The sequence below is a fragment of the Populus trichocarpa genome, chromosome 10, assembly GCF_000002775.5.
Source record: "Populus trichocarpa isolate Nisqually-1 chromosome 10, P.trichocarpa_v4.1, whole genome shotgun sequence".
Classification (NCBI taxonomy): Eukaryota; Viridiplantae; Streptophyta; class Magnoliopsida; order Malpighiales; family Salicaceae; genus Populus; species Populus trichocarpa.
This window is the reverse complement of record NC_037294.2, coordinates 13,899,244-13,920,766: the sequence shown is the minus strand read 5'-3', so window position 1 is coordinate 13,920,766 and position 21,523 is coordinate 13,899,244. Positions and strand designations below refer to the sequence as shown.

The 21,523-nt window shown below is 34.5% G+C and overlaps 1 protein-coding gene across 4 annotated transcripts in view; it reads right to left on the bottom strand.

Moving 5' to 3' along the window:
* LOC18109660 (LEAF RUST 10 DISEASE-RESISTANCE LOCUS RECEPTOR-LIKE PROTEIN KINASE-like 1.1) overlaps window positions 1-20,948 on the bottom strand; it is a 32,383-nt gene extending 11,435 nt beyond the window's left edge. Inside the window, exons 1-3 of one of the 4 annotated variants that reach the window (XM_052456571.1) lie at window positions 19,848-20,948; window positions 10,265-10,309; window positions 9,970-10,105 (exon numbers count right to left, since the gene is read on the bottom strand). In XM_052456571.1, the coding sequence (XP_052312531.1) occupies window positions 9,970-10,105; window positions 10,265-10,309; window positions 19,848-20,616 (950 nt within the window). In that variant the 5' untranslated portion in view covers window positions 20,617-20,948. Of the gene's footprint in view, window positions 1-108; window positions 922-9,969; window positions 10,106-10,264; window positions 10,310-19,847 lie in introns of those variants that run through there. The other 3 variants (XM_052456572.1, XM_052456574.1, XM_024610647.2) reach the window with 3 other exon arrangements.
* Between the last annotated feature and the right edge of the window lie 575 nt (window positions 20,949-21,523).

The window sequence follows — 21,523 nt, the reverse complement described above, 5'->3', positions numbered from 1 at the left end:
AAAAGGTCTTAAGGTCCTCAGGACTATAGTGGGTCGTAGTATACATATACAAATAAACTTGCATGTATTTATCTCTCCCTATTTTTGCTGTGTCCATGCATATCATACCTTCAATTGAATGGATGCATTTGGGCTTTCCTTCGATGATTTGACATGCCCCTCCTTGCAAATAACAATGATGACAGGGAGGGAATACGAAAACTTCAATAGAGAAGGTAGCTGTTAACTGCCTGAATATGTCATCATAACTCTCGGCTTTATTCACTGGGAGCTGAAGAATTGAACAGGTAGGTGGAGGACTAGGTAGACTGGTGTTGCGATTATAATAGATGCTGAAGTTCTTGCATCCTATATAGTTAAATTCAAGATGGTGAGGAAAATTGACACTGAGGTCACATTTGAATAAAGTTAGGTTGGAGAATTCTTGAATAGATAAGTATGGGAGACTTGGTGGAAGACTCAAATTGTTGAAGGAATCGCATGAATTGGAATTCAAATGTCCCCGTAATTCTTCATCAGTGATTGAAATGAGACCAGCCTGAGAGATGTTGTGAAGTTCAAACCATTTTCCTCCCCTTACAAGTTGGATCCTTTGAGAATTTTCGTTACAACCATCCACCACACAGGGACCGCACATCTCAGGACTTGTGTTTTTGGTAAATGGGAACCAGATTTCTCCGAGCTTTCCACAATTGAAAGGCAGACACTTCTTGAAGGCCGAGCCATCTTCTGTGGAAGCGCAAAGAAGCAAAGGGTTAAAGAGGGCAAAGAAAACTAGAAAAGGGACGGGAGCCATCCCCGAGCTCCCAATTTTAAGAAACAAAATGGAGACACCAACAGGATCAACTTCTCTTACTAGAACTATGTCTTGGTGTCTCTTCAAAGTACATATAATTCTTTATCTGGCAACAGACGTTAGTTGACTTGGAAACTTGAGTAGGAAGACTAGTAATTAAGATGGACAGCAGGTGGGGTAGCCCCGCGAAATTTACATGTTAGATATCGTCTGTTTGGTAGGTGATAGCACCAGCCCCGTAAATTTGCTCCTGGTCTTTGAAAGACTCCTTCCCACGGGCTAGCAAATCAAAGAGAAGTTGACCTATTGACTTTTCAAAGTCTTCTTCCCAAATACCACGCAATATTAACAGAGACTTCTTTGCAGCTTGTTATAAACGCCTGCATGTGCAATAACAAGAAAGCGAAGTATAGGGTTTCGCTAAATTATATAAGAACCCTGCGGTAATAATGCAATAAGGCATAAAAATGAGTTAACAGAAAAAACTAGATCTTCTAGTGAAGTTGTTATGTATCTGGACATAGATTGTTATTCATTGAAACACTATAGTGATGTATTTGCCTTTACACCATAAAAACTTTAAACCAGTGATCGGCGGAGATTTCATCTTTTTATTAGGATTAATTTGTCATCATCGTAGATCGGTCTTCTATATTTTTTTCAACAGTCAAATGACTAAAAAGCCCATAAAAGCAAAAAATGTTAAACTATCTTTCTAGAGTATTTTTATTTTTTAAACGTAATAAAATGACTAATATATATCTTTTTATAAAAAAAATTAACTATCACCTAGTGGCTTTTTTGTATTTTGATCATGGTGTTTTTATGTTATAATCAGGTTGGCTTAGGGGTAATTTAGTTATTTAAACTATATAAGTATTAATTAAAAAAATAGTTGACATGGCATTCCACGCGTTAGTATGTGGGTTATTCCTGCGTTATTTGGACAGTGCGTGCAATGGTGTTCGATTGCAAAACGATTGCTTTTGGGGCGGCTTTCAAATTGTCTTGGTGCCCCCTCCATTCTTGGTCGTCATGTGTAGCCAACAAGCTTCTGGTTTGACACCGATGATCTTTTTTCATTTTTTTTCTCTCTCCCACTTAATATTCATGCCTGACGCTTTAAATTTTCAAAGCAGTCTTCAAATTTGTATTTCATTTAGATTTGGTCTATTTTTTATTCCTATTGATTTAATTTGAAATAATATATAGAATTGTGATTTTTTTTTAATTGCATCCTCCTTTAAGTTTTTATGATTTCATCCTCGAATTGTTTCCTATAAGATACGATCCTTATTCTTTTTATTGATTTTTTTTACTTTGATAAATTTTTTAGATTGATATTTTTTTTTATTTTATTCTTCAACATTAAATTTGTTGAAAATTGATTTTCTTGATTAAGCTAAGATCTAAGATTTTATGGGTTACAAGTTTAGGAAATTAGTCCAGGTATAAGAGATTCATCTGAGTTTGCTTTTTTTTTTTAACCTTTTTTTAAGCTTATGTTTTTTTAGTTTATCACTTGATATTTATTTAATTGGAGATTAGACTTCATTATTTTTTTTATTTGCTTTCTATATGAATTTTCACTTGTTTTGAAAATGACTCGGGTTATCTCGAGCCTTTTTATTTATTGTTCTTTGTTAAATTTAGCTTTCTTATAGAAAAATATTTTTATCAAATTAAATTAATTGATTAGATATAAGCATGATATGATCACTTTATAATATTATTTTTGGTTTGTTTCTAGGTCGTTGCTGTTACAGCGCGTGCAACCTTTTTTGATGTCGTCATCTAGCCTTTTATAGTGATATTAGAACCGTTTCGGTGAATTCTTTTTTATGGTAAAATGATGACCACAATAGAGAGACAACGAGTTTCTAATAGACTTTTTTTTCTTATACTTATGAGTATTATATTGATAGCTCATTTTTATACCTAATTATTGCTAAATGTTTTTGCTTTATTTATTGTTGATATTATTTTAATTATATTATTAAATTAACCGAACTCGGTGAACCTAGTCAAATCAATGATAATAGTCTCAAATGTTTCTTGATTATTTAAAAATATTCGTGTAATCTGAATATATTTTTTTTTGTCAATTTATTTTATTTTATTTTATTTTATATATTGTTGTTGCATGTTCTTATTCATGTTATTTAAATTAGTTGAACTTACTAAATACAGTTGAGATAATGACACGAGGCTTGTATTTCTTTCTGAAACACTTCCATTGTCTTAATATTTTTTTTTATATTGAAAAACATTTAGGTAGACTCGTTAGCATAGCGTGGGTCATCTATCCAGTACATTCTACATGCGGCTTTTTAATTTTGTCCTTGATTGAAGCAACAAGCTGCATGATTGTTCGTATCTCAAAATTCCCAATAAAAGAAGGGCGACACAGCAATGAGCAGTTAGTTTTCTTGCCTGAAGTGAGGTCTCTTTGGCCCCACTCTCGCAACACATGCAGTTCTTCATCCATGCAACACGCTATTATTGAGTGGATAATTTGACAGGCAAGACTTGGTGAAAAAGACTGAAGAAAGGATGGAGATGCCTACCACACAAAAATTAAATGCTTTGAGGAATTAATATTTGCATTTGAAAAAAATACAGTACTGCATGTCCGCATTGTGGTCTGAGAACTGCTGATTTTCTTCCAGTAATTTCCCAAATCTTTTTATTGGAGCATTATAGCAAGGAACGAGTTAATTTGGCAGATCAAGCATACATTCAGCCAACAAAAAGACAACTTGGTGGATTTTTCTGTCCAGGAATTTTCTTGTCATACATTATGCTTGCCACTTTCACATTTGTGATTGTTAAAGAATACAGGGAGAAATTTCTTGGAATTTCAAGGATGGTATTTCCATTATTAATCTTGCTGCAGGCGTGTCATTCTTCGTCCACATGACCACTCATGCAGTGCAAGCGTGCAACTATTTTAGATTGATAAGTTGTGGAAGGCCATCGGAATTGGATGAACACGTGTCATGGAGGATTTATATGAGATGGTGAATGTTGATAGCCCATAAGGATTGACAGAGTACACAAAACAGAAATATTAATTGCTGAGACTATATAGTTCAATCTTTAAATGAAGGTGCTGACTGCTGATAATAGTCTTACAGTTATTAAGATGCTTCATTAGAAATGCTGGACTGGCTCTCGGTCACTCAATTGCTGGAAAGAAAAGAAGATAAACGTGTGTGTGTGTCTATATATATATATATATATATATATGATCGAGTGTTACTGTCAAAAAAGCACTTTAAACACAATAACATGTTGGGGATTCCGGCATCCCCATGCGCGGACCGGGGGTGTACTGATAGTTGCTCATCGGAGGGTAAAGCACACTGACACAATATTTTACGTGGTTCGGCGAAACCGCCTACATCCACAAGAGAGAGTCCATATTATTTAGAGATAGAGAAAGGATACAATAAATACGTGGAGGAGGATCACTCAACTCCCAGCTCACACACCCTGCTGCATATGGCAGCAGGGCTGCTGCCCATGGCAGCAGCTCCTCTTTCTCTTCTTCTCTTCACGTTCTCACACACTCTCTGCACTCTCTACAATTCTCTCAATCTTGCTCTCAAATATAAGCCTCCTTTATATGCATTTCTTAACAGCCTTCTCCAGCACATCAAGGGGACAATGGGTCCCGAAATCATGCCACTAATTGTGGCACTAGTGGTGCTTCCACTAAGCCACAATTAGTGGTGGGGTATTGCCACTAAATGGCAATATCCTAACATAACAGTTATCACATTTTCCAGTAACTTTAGTTGGAAACAACTGTCGGTCTTGCTGATGAAAAAATTAGAATTAACTGATCACTTATTCTAGCCCTCCCATTTCGAGAGTAGAGTAAGGCTAGAAGATTCTATTTGAAGTCTGTATTTAGGATTCAAATCGCCAGCATACCGACACGCTAATTGGTTAGAGTTAGAACGAATTTTCTGCATCTTAATTGCGCAAACAACATGTAGTCTTCTGAGAGAAATACACAATATTGACTAGCTCAGGCCATAGAGTTTTACAAGACATTTTTGGTACAATGCGTCAACAGTGATGCGATACGAACACTTCAATAGAGAAGGTAGCTGTTAACAGCCTGAATATGTCACCATAACTCTCGGCTTTATTCACTGGGAGCTGAAGAATTGAACAGGTAGGTGGAGGACTAGGTAGACTGGTGTTGCGATTATAATACATGCTGAAGTTCTTGCATCCTGTATAGTTAAATTCAAGACGGTGAGGAAAATTGACACTGAGGTCACATTTGAATAAAGTTAGGTTGGAGATTTCTCGAATATATAAGTTTGGGCGACTGGCTGGAAGACTCAAATTGTTGAAGGAATCGCATGAACTGGAATTCAAATGTCCCCGTAATTCTTCATCAGTGATTGAAATGGTATTAGCCTGAGAGATGGTGTGAAGTTCAAACCATTTTCCTCCCCTAACTAGTTGGATCCTTTGAGAATCATCGTTACAACCATCCACCACATAGGGACCGCATATCTCAGGACTTGTGTTGTTGGTAAATGGGAACCGGATTTCTCCGAGCTTTCCACAATTGAAAGGCGGACACTTCTTGAAGGCCAAGCCATCTTCTCTGGAAGCGCAAATAAGCAAAGGGTGAAAGAGGGCAAAGAAAACTAGCAAGGGGACGGGAGCCATCCCCGAGCTCCCAATTTTAAGAAACAAAATGGAGACACCAACAGGATCAACTTCTCTTACTAGAACTATGTCTTGGTGTCTCTTCAAAGTACATACAATTCTTTTTCTGGCAACACACGTCAGTTGACTTGGAAACTTGAGTAGGAAGACTAGTAATTAAGATGGACATCAGGTGGGGTAGCCCTGCGAAATTTACATGTTAGATATCGTCTGTTTGGTAGGTGATAGCACCAGCCCAGTAAATTTGCACCTGGTCTTTGAAAGACTCCTTCCCACTGGCTAGCAAATCAAAGAGAAGTTGACCTATTGACTTTTCAAAGTCTTCTTCCCAAATACCACGCAATATTAACAGATAATTCCGCCAAACGGAAAATAATTTTTTATTGATAAATAAACTTCAACATAATAAATTCAAGAAAAGTGAATTATTTTTTTATATTTGGTAGTGTAATAAAAAATAAGTTGGAAAACACTTTCCAGTGTTTGGTTATGTCATGGAAAATGAGCTGGAAAATAACTTATTAATGTTTTATTTTTCTCAAGTTTATTAAAATAATGAAGAACAAATCTTATAAATTAAAAAGTTGAATGAGAATGAAATTGAAAAAAAATATAATTTCATAAATTATCTCAAATAAAATAAATAATAATCAAAATAATAGAGATCAAATCTAAAAAATAAAAAAAAATAAAAGATGAAGAAATTAAAATAATAATAATTAACATTTCATAAATTATTTCAAATAAAATAAGTAACAATCAAAAAAATAAGGACCAAATTTGATACATAAAAAGTTTCATAAAAAAATGATAAGGAAAAAGAAAATAACAATTATAAAAATGAGAACCAAAGTTAATATAAAATTTAAATTTTAAAAGATAAAATTGAAAAATAAATATGCAAAACAAAATATATATATATATAGCAATCAAAAGTTTGAGGACCAAATTTGATATAATCAACAAATAATATGACATTTCTAAATTTTTCACAACTTCCAGAAAGTGTTTTCCGTCTAATTTTTTTAAGAAAACACTTTTCTGGAAATCAAGCCAAATTTTTTTTTGACTGGAAAGTATTTTTTGTTGATCAATTTTTCTAATGTTAAACAAATACAAAAAAAAATTAAAAAGTAATTTTTCAAAAAATATATTCCAGAAAACAACTATGGCATTCTTTACAGCTTGTTATAAACGCCTGCATGTGTAATAACAAGAAAGCGAAGTATAGGGTTTCGCTAAATTAGATAAGAGCCCTGTGGTAACAATGCAATAATGCATCCTTCTCAAAATGATTTTATATTTTTATGTTATAAATTAGATAAGCGAAGTATGTTATAAACGCCTGCATCTTTAGGGGTTTATTTATATTTTTATTTTTATTAAGCGTAATAAAATGATTAACATACCTTTCTACATAAAAAAAACATTAACTAACACCTAGTGGCTTTTTTGTATTTTCATTATAGTTTTTTTTTTTTTTTTTGTTATTAACACCAAGGGAATTGTTCTGTTCTGTTATATTATTCTACATTGTTACAGTACACGAGGAAGGGAACACAATCTTATATCTCAGCTAATGAATGCTGAATATCTGCTAATGATTCAAGGATCAAGCCGAAATATATATGCTAATAATTGTACAATTTATAGATGAAATGTGAATATATGATGCTAATAATGACAGAGAGACAATGAGTCTCTAATAGGCTTTTATTTTTTATATTCGTGACTGTTATATTGGTAGTTCATTTTTATACCTAATTATTGCTAAATTTTTTGTTTTATTTTTTGTTGATATATTTTTAATTATATTATTAAATTAACTGAACTTTATGAATCTAGTCAAATAAATAATAATAGCCTCAAATGTTTATTGATTATTTAAAAACATTTGTGTCATCTGAATATTTTTTTGTCAAATTATTTTATTTTATTTTATATATTGTTGTTGCATTTTTTTATTTATGTTATTTAAATTAGTTGAACTTACTAAATACAGTCGAGATAATGACACGAGGCTTGTATTTCTTTTAGAAACACTTACATTGTCTTAATATATGTTTTTATATTGAAAACAATTTAGATTGACCCGTTAGTAGAGCGTGGGTCATCTATCCAGTACATAATACATGGAGTTTCTTAATTTTGTCCTTGATTGAAGCAGCAAGTTGCAGGATTGTTCGAATCTCAAAATTCCCAATAAAAGAAGGGCGACACAGCAATTAGCAGTTAGTTTTCTTGCCTGAAGTGAGGTCTCTTTGGCCCCACTCTCGCAACACATGCAGTTCTTCATCCATGCAACACGCTATTATTGAGTGGATAATTTGACAGGCAAGACTCGGTGAAAAAGACTGAAGAAAGGATGGAGATGCCTCCCACACAAAAATTAAATGCTTTGAGGAATTTTTGCATTTTAAAAAAAATACAGTACTGCATGTCCGCGCATTGTGGTCTGAGAACTGCTGATTTTCTTCTAGTAATTTCCCAAATCTTTTTATTGGAGCATTATAGCAAGGAACGAGTTAATTTGGCAGATCAAGCATGCATTCAGCTAACAAAAAGACAACTTGGTGGATTTTTCTGTCCAGGAATTTTCTTGTCATACATTATGCTTGCCACTTTCACATTTGTGATTGTTAAAGAATACAGGGATAAATTTCTTGGAATTTCAAGGATGGTATTTCCATTCTTCGTCCACATGACCACTCATGCAGTGCAAGCGTGCAACTATTTTAGATTGCGAAATTGTGGAAGGCCATCGGAATTGGATGAACAAGTGGCATGGAGGATTTATATGAGATGGTGAATGTTGATAGCCCATAAGGATTGGCCGAGTACACAAAACAGAAATATTAATTGCTGAGACTATGGTTTAATCTTGAAATGAAGGTGCTGATAATAGTTTTACAGTTATTAAGATGCTTAATTAGAAATGCTGGACTGGCTCAGTCACTCAATTGCTGGAAAGAAAACAAGATAAACGTCTATCTATGTATATGTATGATTGCTAATAGTTGACAATAATACATCGTTTTGATGTGTTGATATCAAAAATAATTTTTAAAATATAAAACAATATTATTTTAATAAATTTATAAATTAAAAATACTTTCAACAATATTCATCATCACATTATCACATTATCAAAGACGCTTAATAATTTTAAGGTGGGAACAGCTGTCGGTCTTGCTGATGTAAAAAATATACTGAACTGATCACTTCTAGCCCTCCCATTTCGAGAGTAGAGAGTAAGGCTAGAAGATTCTGTTTGAAGTCTGTATTTTGGATTCAAATCGCCAACATACCGACACGCTAATTGGTAAGAGTTAGAACGAGTTTTCTGCATCTTAATTGTGCAAACAACATGTAGTCTTCTGAGAGAAATACACAATATGGACTAGCTCAGGCCATAGAGTTTTACAAGACATTTTTGGTACAATGCGTCATGGTCTCATGCAAGGAAGATGCGATGAGTATTTGGAACTTAAAGGTCATGAATTATGATAGTGGTTGTTTAAGAATTTGAATTTGATCCGTGAGGAGATCTTGGAGGGGAAGACAAGTATGGTTTCGGCGGGATTGGCAAGGACTCAAGGCTTCCTTGCAACATGTCTACCACTCTAGACATTGGTGGGCGATTTGAGGGGTCGGTTTGTATGCACCACAAGCTTGCCAAAATCATTTTTCTTGCATTTTGTTCCTCCACTTCATTGCCAGCCCCTCGAAGTTGAAGTTCTTCGCCTATTTCAAGACGTCTGTATATCCAATGTGGAAAATAGATCTCACTGGTATTATCAACTCCGACGCGAAAGTTTTTTCTCCCTCCAATCATTTCTAACACTAGCATCCCATAGCTATAAACATCAGATTTGTGAGAGACCCCTCCAAAATTTCTACAAAATACTTCGGGGGCAATGTATCCAGCAGTTCCTCTTGCACCCAACATCGATACGATACTCTCTTTACTGGGGCATATTTTAGCCAGGCCGAAATCAGAAATTTTAGGACAGAAGTTTTCATCTAGAAGAATATTATGAGGCTTTATGTCAAAATGTAAAATCCTTGTGTTGCAACCTCTGTGCAAGTATTCTAATCCTCGAGCAATGCCAACTGCAATTTGGTATAATGTTTCCCACCCCAATTTGGGATGTGCCTTCGAGAGATTTTCTTCATATATGTGCTTGTCAAGTGACCCATTAGACATGAACTCATAGATTAAAGCTCGTTTAGGACCCTCAAAACAGAACCCCAGAAGAGTAACAATGTTGACGTGGGAAGTCCTGCCGATGCTTGAAACTTCATTTACAAATTCTTCTCCATTACTCTTTGATTTCTTCAGGACTTTAACAGCAACAAGACGACCATCAAGTAAATTGCCTTTGAAAACACTTCCAAAGCCTCCTTGGCCTAGTTTCTCTTTGAAGTTTTTGGTCATTTTCTTAAGTTCTGAATAACTGTATCTTTCTGGTGCCAAGGTTCCATAGTTCCTCAGAAAAACTTCTATACTTTGACTTCCTCTGGTTTTTCTCCAACAGGAAAGGAAGTGAATGGATGAGTACTTTCTGATGATGACGCAGCAGATTGTAATTATTAGAACTCCAATGCCGACAGCTGCAGTGAAAAAAGGAGTTGAGGAAAATAATGCAGTCTAAGAATGAGTCATTTAAACTATTTTTGAAGAATGTTTCTTCCTCTAGTAGTGAAGGAAAGTTTAGTAAATCACGCCATCTATGGAAATGTGTTGCTAGACATTTCGAGGAGGTAAATTACCTAGTCCGAGTCCGAGCCCAAGCTTCAATCTCAATTTCTTGCCCTCTGCAACACAAGCAAGAAAAGGAAATATGGCATTAGTGCAAAAACCTAAAATTAAAACAACGAATTTATGCATGCTTTGCCAAATCGAATTCTCCAATATTTAACATGCACAAAAATCAGCAAAAAAAAATATTTAAGAGCAAGGAGGACCTGCTTATGAGTAATATGGGATTTTGTGGCAAGCTAAATTCTATTCGCACGACCCATAATTGTAAACCAAACCCAGTTAGCTAAAATCAATTGCATAGAAGACAGGAATTGAGTGGAATACCAGATATAAAGGATAGGAGGTCTAGTAAAATGTCTTAAGGTCCTCAGGACTATATTGGGTCGTAGTATACAAATACAAAAAACTTACATGTATTTATCTCTCCCTATTTTTTCTGTGTCCATGCATATCATACATACCTTCAATTGAATGGATGCATTCGGGCTTTCCTTCGATGATTTGACATTCCCCTCTTTGCACATAACAACGATAATAGAAAGGTGTTACTAACACTTCAATAGAGAAGGTAGTTGTTAACAGCCTGAATATGTCACCATAACTCTCGGTTTTATTCACTGGGAGCTGAAGATTGAACAGGTAGGTGGAGGACTAGGTAGACTGGTGTTGCGAGTATAATAGATGCTGAAGTTCTTGCATCCTATATAGTTAAATTCAAGATGGTGAGGAAAAATGACACTGGGGTCACATTTGAATAAAGTCTGGGTGGGGATTTCTTGAATAGAGAAGTATGGGAGACCGGCTGGAAGACTCAAATTGTTGAAGGAATCGCATGAATTGGAAAATGTCCCCTTAAATCTTCATCGGTAATTGAAATGGAATCGGCTTGAGAGATGCTTTCAAGTTCAAACCATTTTCCTCCCCTTACTAGTTGGATCCTTTGAGATTTTTCTTCACAACCATCCACCACATAGATACCGCATTGGTAATAATAAATTTATTTTTGTTTTATTTATTAAGGGTAGAATAATATTTTTAATTGAACTTATATACAAACTCTTTGTATTTAAATTAACTCAAGCACTTTAGAATAAACAGATTAATAAGAATTCCAGCCTCTTCTATTTTATGTTCGTTTTTTTATGTTATTTTTTTTTTCAGAGTGATATTTTATCTTCCGCTTCTACAAAATCTGGTATTAATTTCATCTTTCTTTCTGCTTCTGTAATTTGATTTTTTTTGTTCAATTTCTGTAATTTGTGTTGTGTTTTGGAGTAATCGTATAATTTCAAGAAGATATTTGTTTAGTTTCGGTGATATCTGTTCAGTTTCTGCAATCTGGTGCTTTGTTTTTCATTACTTTTGCGTTCTGATTCTTTTTGTTTGTATGGCTATCGAAAGAAATGATTCGCTTCAGTCTGTGAGTGTGAGGTTGAATGGAAAGAATTATTCGTGCTGGAGTTATGTAATGAGAAATTTTCTTAAGGGTAAGAAGATGTGGAGATATGTTAGTGGAACTTATGTGTTTCTCAAGAATACCGAGGAGGGGGATGTTGTTTTGATAGATATATGGGAAGCAAACAATGCAAAAATTATTACTTGGATCAACAACTCTGTTGAGCATTCTATAGGTACACAGTTGGCGAAGTATAACACAACAAAGGAGATTTGGGATCATCTGCAAAGGTTATTCACGCAATCAAATTTTGCAAAGCAGTATCAGTTGGAGAATGACATACGAGCTCTTCATCAAAAGAATATGAGTATTCAAAAGTTTTATTCTGAGATCAATTGGCTTTTACAGAATCAACAGAATTAAAGGCATGTGGTGCCTATATTGAGCGTAGAGAGCAGCAATGATTCGTACAGTTTTTAACAACACTTCGTAGTGATTTTGAAGGACTTAGAAGTTCAATTCTACATCGTTCTCCACTTTCTTCTGTTGACTCTATTGTTATTGAGTTATTGGCTGAAAAAATACATCTTCAGTCTTATTCTGAAAAGAAATTTCTTTCTGCTTTGAATCCTTTTGTACTAGTAGTACTCTCTAAGCCATTATCTAATCATCAGAATAGCCTTACACAAAAGTTGGCTTCGATGAGTGCAATTTCTGTAAGCAGAAATGTCATTGGAAGGCTCAGTGTCCCAAGTTGAGACAACAAAATCAAGCTTGGAAGAATGACAGTCAGTCACAGTCTAATGCTCATAGACCACCTCAGGGTTATAAACCACCACACCACAATATTGCAGCAGTAACTTCATGAGGCTCTATCACCGAACCTAGTACTCTAGCTGAGCAATTTCAGAAGTTTATATCCTTACAGCCATAAACAATGTTCGCTTCTTCTTTCATGGGCCAGTTGCCTCATAGTTCCTTAGGTATGTCATATTCTAAATAGGTCTTAGATTTTGTTGCTTCACATCATATATCTCCATATTCATCTTTTACCTTATGTCCCCTTTCGCCCTCCATTCCTATTATGACTGCTGATGGCACTCATGCCCTTAGCAGGTGTCGGTTTTTCATATTTTACGATATCTTTGGCATATAGTCTTTCAGAGTCTTTTACTTTCATCCACCTCTTCCTTGGAGCTGCGTGCATACTCTGATGCTGATCATGGTAGTGATCTCACAAATCATAAGTTTGTTACCAATTTCTATATCTTTCTAGGTGATTCTCTTATTTCTTGAAAGAGCAAGAAACAATCTATTGTTTCTCAATCCTTAACCGAAGCAGAATATCGTGTTATAGCATCTACTACTAAGAAGATTGTTTGGTTACGTTGGTTACTTGCTGATAAGGGAGTTTCTCTTTCTCATCCTACTCATATGTATTGTGACAACCAGAGTTCACTTTAAATTGCTCACAACTCGGTTTTTCATTAGTGAACTAAGCACATTGAGATTGATTGTTATCTTACTCGTCATCATCTCAAGCATGACACCATTACTTTGCCTTTTGTTCCCTCTTCCTTGCAGATTGCAGATATTTTTACCAAATCGCATTCCATTTCTCTCGCTTTTATTTTCTAATTGGCAAACTCTCGATGCTTGTAGTTGTCGCATCGTGAGTCTGATGGGAGATGTTAAATAATACATTTACTTTTGTTTTAATTATTAAAGGTAGAATAATATTTTAAATTTAACCTATATATAATTTCTTTATATTTAGGTTAACTTAAGCATTTTATAATAAATAGATTAATAAGAATTTCAGCCTCCTTCTTTTTTATGTTAGTTTTTTTATGTTAATCTGAATTAATTTAACAAGCATATATCAGGACTTGTGTTTTTGGTAAATGGGAACCCGATATCTCCGAGCTTTCCATAATTGAAAGGCAGACACTTCTTGAAGGCCAAGTCATCTTCTTTGGAAGCGTAAAGAAACGAAGGGTGAAAGAGGGCAAAGAAAACCAGCAAAGGGACGGGAGCCATCCCCAAGCTCCCAATTTTAAGAAACAAAAATAGGAATGGAAACACCGACAAGAGGATCAAGTTCTCTGACTGAAATAAGGCCTCAAAGTCTCTTAATTATTGTGATCTGCAATATATCTTGTTGTGTACTTACTAAGCCCGTCAGTTTACTTGGAAATCTGACATGGAAATCGCAGATAAGCCTTCGGTGTTATCGTTGAGTGGAATACCAGATATAAAGGATAGGAGGTCTAGTAAAATGTCTTAAGGTCCTCAGCAGGGGCGGAGCTAGGATTATTTATTAGGGGAGGCCAAAATTAATATAACAAGACATAATATTTTAATTTATTATACATGAGTTATAAAAAAAATACAAACTATAATGATCTTTACACAAGGTAAAAGGTTTTGAGCAATACCAAATTGACTCAAAGCGATAAAGTTAATTTCATCTTCATCGTGAGAAAAAAATTGGTAATTTTAGTGGTTCTGTTAAAAACAAAATATAAAAAAAATATAATCAAGACAAACAAATAAAATATATCTAATTAATTAAAAAAAACATCACTATAACAAGAATTCAAAAACAAATTTAGTAAAACTAGCAAATCCGAGCAAAAGAACAAAAAGAAGGAAAAGTAATAGAATTATGAAAAAATCTCATCAAATTCTTAAAAAACATCTTAAAACGAGACAAAAATAAATTTTAAATTTAAGGTTAGTGGTGCTCAATTATCTTGATTTGTTTAATGAAAAAAGAATTAATTGATAGCGCTCTACTTCAATCTTTCTATTTGCTATTTATATTTATATTTTTGTATTTTAATTTTTTTATTAGGGCTCCAAGAGAAAAGGGTAAAATTCATTAAGTTAAAAAAGTTATTTATAACTTTATATTTTTTCTTTCCATACGTAGATAATTTTAAAGTCAATGAACAACAAATAGATTTACTATTAGAAGGCTCACCCATTTAAATATCACATCTTCTTACACTATTCTTAAGAGCAAAAAAACCTACAGAATCAATCATCATAATTTTTCTTTGCAGGGGCCCGGGCCCCTGCTTGCCTCTCCTTGATTCCGTCCCTGGTCCTCAGGACTATATTGGGTCGTAGTATACAAATACAAAAAACTTACATGTATTTATCTCTCCCTATTTTTGTTGTGTCCATGCATATATCATACATACCTTCAATTGAATGGATGCATTCGGGCTTTCCTTCGATGATTTGACATTCCCCTCTTTGAACATAACAACGATACAGAAAGGCGTTACTAACACTTCAATAGAGAAGGTAGCTGTTAACAGCCTGAATATGTCACCATAACTCTCAGTTTTATTCACTGGGAGCTGAAGATTGAACAGGTAGGTGGAGGACTAGGTAGACTAGTGTTGCGAGTATAATAGATGCTGAAGTTCTTGCATCCTATATAGTTAAATTCAAGATGGTAAGGAGAAAGACATTGGGGTCACATTTGAATAAAGTCTGGGTGGGGATTTCTTGAATAGAGAAGTATGGGAGACCGGCTGGAAGACTCAAATTGTTGAAGGAATCGCATGAATTGGAAAATGTCCCCGTAAATCTTCATCGGTAATTGAAATGGAATCGGCTTGAGAGATGCTTTCAAGTTCAAACCATTTTCCTCCCCTTACTAGTTGGATCCTTTGAGATTTTTCTTCACAACCATCCACCACATAGGTACCGCATTGGTAATAATAAATTTATTTTTGTTTTATTTATTAAGGATAGAATAATATTTTTAATTTAACTCATATACAAACTCTTTGTATTTAGATTAACTCAAGCACTTTAGAATAAACAGATTAATAAGAATTCCAGCCTCTTCTATTTTATGTTCGTTTTTTTATGTTATTTTTTTTTCAGAGTGATATTTTATCTTCCGCTTCTACAAAATCTGGTATTTCATCTTTCTTTCTGCTTCTGCAATTTGATTTTTTTTGTTCAATTTCTGTAATTTGTGTTGTGTTTTGGAGTAATCGTATAATTTCAAGAAGATATTTGTTTAGTTTCGGTGATATATGTTCAGTTTCTGCAATCTGGTACTTTGTTTTTCATTACTTTTGCGTTCTGGTTCTTTTTGTTTGTATGGCTATCGAAAGAAATGATTCGCTTCAGTCTGTGAGTGTGAGGTTGGATGGAAAGAATTATTCGTACTGGAGTTATGTAATGAGAAATTTTCTTAAGGGTAAGAAGATGTGGAGATATGTTAGTGGAACTTATATGATTCTCAAGAATACCGAGGAGGGGGATGTTGTTTTGATAGATATATGGGAAGCAAACAATGCAAAAATTATTACTTGGATCAAAACTCTGTTGAGCATTCTATAGGTACACAGTTGGCGAAGTATAACACAACAAAGGAGACTTGGGATCATCTGCAAAGGTTATTCACGCAATCAAATTTTGCAAAGCAGTATCAGTTGGAGAATGACATACGAGCTCTTCATCAAAAGAATATGAGTATTCAAAAGTTTTATTCTGAGATCAATTGTCTTTTATAGAATCGACAGAATTAAAGGCATGTGGTGCCTATATTGAGCATAGAGAGCAGCAATGATTGGTACAGTTTTTAACAACACTTCGTAGTGATTTTGAAGGACTTAGAGGTTCAATTCTGCATCGTTCTCCACTGTCTTCTGTTGACTCTATTGTTATTGAGTTATTGGCTGAAAAAATACATCTTCAATCTTATTCTGAAAAGAAAATTATTTCTGCTTCGAATCCTTCTATACTAGTAGTACTCTCTAAGCCATTATCTAATCATCAGAATAAGCCTTACACAAAAGTTGGCTTCGATGAGTGCAATTTCTGTAAGCAGAAAGGTCATTGGAAGGCTCAGTGTCCCAAGTTAAGACAACAAAATCAAGCTTGGAAGAATGACAGTCAGTCACAGTCTAATGCTCATAGACCACCTCAGGGTTATAAACCACCACACCAGAATATTGCAGCAGTAACTTCATGAGGCTCTGTCACCGAACCTAGTACTCTAGCTAAGCAATTTCAGAAGTTTCTATCCTTACAGCCACAAACAATGTTCGCTTCTTCTTCCATGGGCCAGTTGCCTCATAGTTTCTTAGGTATGTCATATTCTAAATGGGTCTTAGATTTTGTTGCTTCACATCATATATCTCCATATTCATCTTTTACCTGTATGTCCCCTTCGCCCTCCATTCTTATTATGATTGTTGATGGCACTCTTATGCCCTTAGCAGGTGTCGGTTCTTCGTATTTTACGATATCTTCAGCGTACAGTCTTTCAGAGTCTTTTACTTCCATCCACCTCTTCATTGGAGCTGCGTGCATACTCTGATGCTGATCATGGTAGTGATCTCACAAATCGCAAGTTTGTTATCAATTTCTGTATCTTTCTAGGTGATTCTCTTATTTCTTGAAAGAGCAAGAAACAATATATTGTTTCTCAATCATTAACCAAAGCAGAATATCGTGTTATAGCATCTACTACTAAGAAGATTGTTTGGTTACGTTGGTTACTTGCTGATATGGAAGTTTCTCTTTCTCATCCTACTCATATGTATTGTGACAACCAGAATTCTATTTAGATTGCTCACAACTCGGTTTTTCATTAGTGAACTAAGCACATTGAGATTTTGATTGTTATCTTACTCGTCATCATCTCAAGCATGATACCATTACTTTGCCTTTTGTTCCTTCTTCCTTGCAGATTGCAGATTTCTTTACCAAATCGCATTCCATTTCTCTCGCTTTTATTTTCTAATTGGCAAACTCTCGATGCTTGTAGTTGTCGCATTATGAGTCTGATAGGAGATGTTAAATAATACATTTACTTTTGTTTTAATTATTAAAGGTAGAATAATATTTTAAGTTTAACCTATATATAATTTCTTTATATTTAGGTTAACTTAAGCATTTTATAATAAATAGATTAATAAGAATTTCAGCCTCCTTCTTTTTTATGTTAGTTTTTTTTATGTTAATCTGAATTAATTTACCAAGCATATATCAGGACTTGTGTTTTTGGTAAATGGGAACCGATATCTCCGAGCTTTCCACAATTGAAAGGCAGACACTTCTTGAAGGCCAAGTCATCTTCTTTGGAAGCGTAAAGAAACGAAGGGTGAAAGAGGGCAAAGAAAACCAGCAAAGGGACGGGAGCCATCCCCGAGCTCCCAATTTTAAGAAACAAAAATAGGAATGGAAACACCGACAAGAGGATCAAGTTCTCTGACTGAAATAAGGCCTCAAAGTCTCTTAATTATTGTGATCTGCAATATATCTTGTTGTGTACTTACTAAGCCCGTCAGTTTACTTGGAAATTTGACATGGAAGACTTGTGAAATGGATTGAAAGAAGAGCAAGGAAGTTCATGTGAAAGTTCCAGCTGCCCTGCCTGTTCTATTGATCATCACTTAGAAACAATCGACTCCTTAATTCTTGAAAAAAAAGAAACCATTTCCTATTAAACACGCAGATTGACTTTAGTAATTTGGGAGAAAAGACTTGATGAAAGAGAAAAAAAAATTGCAAGGAAAAGAAGACTTCAGCGACGTATGTTTCCAAGTCTATTTTCCAGCATAAAATTCCACCGCCAACCATAATTCTATTCCCTTTACTTGAATCCCTGACGCTTCAACCATAAAAATTGACAGACTGCACTTTATATTATATTATATTATTATAAAGCTAAAACTAAATATGGTTTTTATGCCAAATATTTGTTTTTGGAAATTTTGTGCAATTTTTTATTGAAATAATTACAAAACTCTTATTTGTATCTGAATTTTATTTTCCTTTATATTTTTATAAATTATATTTTTTATTGTATTGTTTATATCTTTAATAATATTTTACATCCTTTGTTTGAATTTTTTGTTTGCACGTATAATTTATGAAAGTATAGAATGAAAATGAAAGTTTCAATCTCTATGATCTATTTTTTTTTACATTTTAGTTCTTGAAATTAAAAATTTGTATAAAATATCCCTAAACTTAATTTGCCTTACAACAAGGTCCCTCAATATTGAGGGAGGAAAGAGAAGACAGGAGAGGGAGGAAGGTTTTTTAAAAAAAAAATTCTAGAGGGCCTTAGAAAGTGTTTTGAGATTCAAAATGGGGTTTTACCTAATGATTCGACTGTGTTTTCAGGTAAATATATTGGGCGATCTTTACCACTTAATCTAACAAGATATTGATCACTTTGTAACCTGTGTTTTTGTCCTTTAATTGTATGTAATTTAGAATTCTTGCTTGATAGCTTGACTTGTTTCAACGATGGAGCTCTCCCATCCAACACCGTTACTAGCAATGTCAAATTTGTTATTGAATCCTTTTTTTTTCAGATAAATTTGTTTCCAAATCCATTTTTGTATTTGTGTAGATTAAAATGGTCGTTTGATGTTAAAATCAAACAAATCAGACCAGAAAACCAAAGCTTCTTTTTTAAAAAAAGAAATGGAGAAGATGACTAGTTAAAAATGAAGGTGGCTTGAAAGAAAAATGAAATATATGTTTTGTTTTTTCTGGCACTAAACCAATGATTTTGTTCAGCTAGTTCTATACTGAATGGCTGTTAAAAATGAAAAAAGAAAAAGAAAAAAAATGGACAGCGTGAGTTAGGGTGATAGAAGGTCCCCAAGAGGGAATATCGAGTACGTTCAAGGATCCCGCTAGGAAAAAAATCATTGAGAAACCAATGTAAGATAAAAATCAAGAGGAGACTGCATGAACCCTTGAACGATCAATAATCATAGCGATTCTTGTTAATTCTAGAGAATTAGATTTATCCCTAATCCTAATGACTGGCTAATGTTAGAGAATTAGATTTATCCAGCCAAGTCCACCTGTCCGATCCCTTAAACGGGTCCCTTTTTGCCTAAACAGCCCCTACCTACAGACACGTCGTTCTTGGTGTATGTGTGGTATTGGTATCTGTCACTGTTCATCAAAGAATTCGCTAGCCTAGCAAACATGAACCTCATCTAGACAGTGGAAAGAAGAGAGATGTTTTGACCATGGTTGCGTGGACATAACGATCCCAGCACGACACACAACTGGCACTTATCTTAGCCAAAACACACAAGTGGGCAATGGGCCTATACCATATACTATCCATCACTCTCAAGAAAGAGATAAAATTTCAAGACAGGAAAAAAATTAATAATAAAATGACTCACCGGAATAACACCGCCGAGAATGAGGTCTGACAGGGCAGAAACATTTGAAATGGTACGCGGCGTTGTCAAATCCACACTTGCCACCACTGTCTTCACAAATGCTACAATTACTTGCTGTCCAATTCAACACAAACCCTCTTTCTAACATCCTTTCAGCCCCAACATTCTCACCTCTATACACATCCACAGGTGCCAAAACTCGAGTTCCACATTTGTCTAAAGTAGAACCCAGTAGAGGATCATCTTCGAGCATTGCTAGAGTCCAAACAGTTTCATTCTCCCGGCCAGGACAATCAACCTTGTAATTTAAAAGCTCACTGTTATTTGATAGCAGCGTTGAGTTGCAATTGTAAAGCAAGAAGAGGCCTTTACTGTTAGAAGATCGATGAAACCTGCCATCATCTAGAGATATGTTTTGTATTTGAGGAGTACAGGAGGGGCTTTTGCCAAAAACAGCTGCATTTGAGACACGAAGAGACTGGTTTTGGTAGTAGATTTCGTGGATGATATACTCACTATTGGACAGATTAAAGACTGGCTTGCCTTTGTCGTTGCAAGAGATAGTGAATCCAGGGTAGCCACAAAAGTCGGGTTGCATGCCTTGGATATGAAATGGGAAGCTTATGCTTTGACCATCGCTACAGTTTTTGGGGTTGCAAGCTACGAAATAAGGGTCTGTACATGAGGCTTTCTTTGCCAGGAGAAAGAAAGTGACAATAAAGAGATTTATTATTGGAGAAAAAGGTGTTAAAAAGAAGTTAAGGTTCATTTTTATGGATCTTTGATTTTGTGGAGGAGAGAGAGAAAGGGAGGAAGAGGAACGATGGTGAATAAATTATGGGGGAGGAGGGTGAAGAGGGAATCGATGTAGCGGGAGTTATAAGAGGGTGAGTTTGACTTGATTTTTGCAGATTTTCTGCCTCTGACAATTTTTGTAGCAGGAGGCTTGTTCATATCTGATTAGAAATCTTAGACTGTTGAATATAATGCAGTATAAGACTACAAGTCGGTGTTGCCCAAAGGAAGCGTTCATTGTCAGGAAAGCAGCGCAAGTTGACCAGCTTAAAAAACTCTGTGCCCTTCATCGTCTGGGCCTTCTTACAACTTGAAGTGAGGTTATGTACCATAGCCATCGCTGGTTTATTTAATTTTAAATGTATCGTAATATATTTCATTTTGGCACCCTTCATGTTTAAAGTCCTAATTTTGCCCCTGCTTCTAGTTCATTAATGATTAAGTGTGTGTTTACTATTGTGATATTTAATACTTATTAAAAATGTTTTTCTTTTAAATATATTAAAATATTTTTATATATATATTTCTTAACATGTTCAATTCTTTTTCAAGTCATAAAACACTTTTAAAACACACATATACACAATTTTAAATACAAAAATAAATAATGCCATGAAAACTATCAAATATGTTTTTAACATTATCACAACCAAAGCTTAGAGAAAATTCAGAGTTACCTGTCAAGAAAAAAACAACAACAATCAAAGATCTTTTAGTTTCTAATTTGCACTACATTAAAACTTTTGTGGATGTAGTAAAAAATATGCAACCAAGAAGAGTTATTTGATTTTTTATTAAACCTGATTTAACGAGTCAATATTAAAACATCCTGGTTCAACTTTTTTATTTATCTTGAATTTATTATTAAATTATGTGGAAGT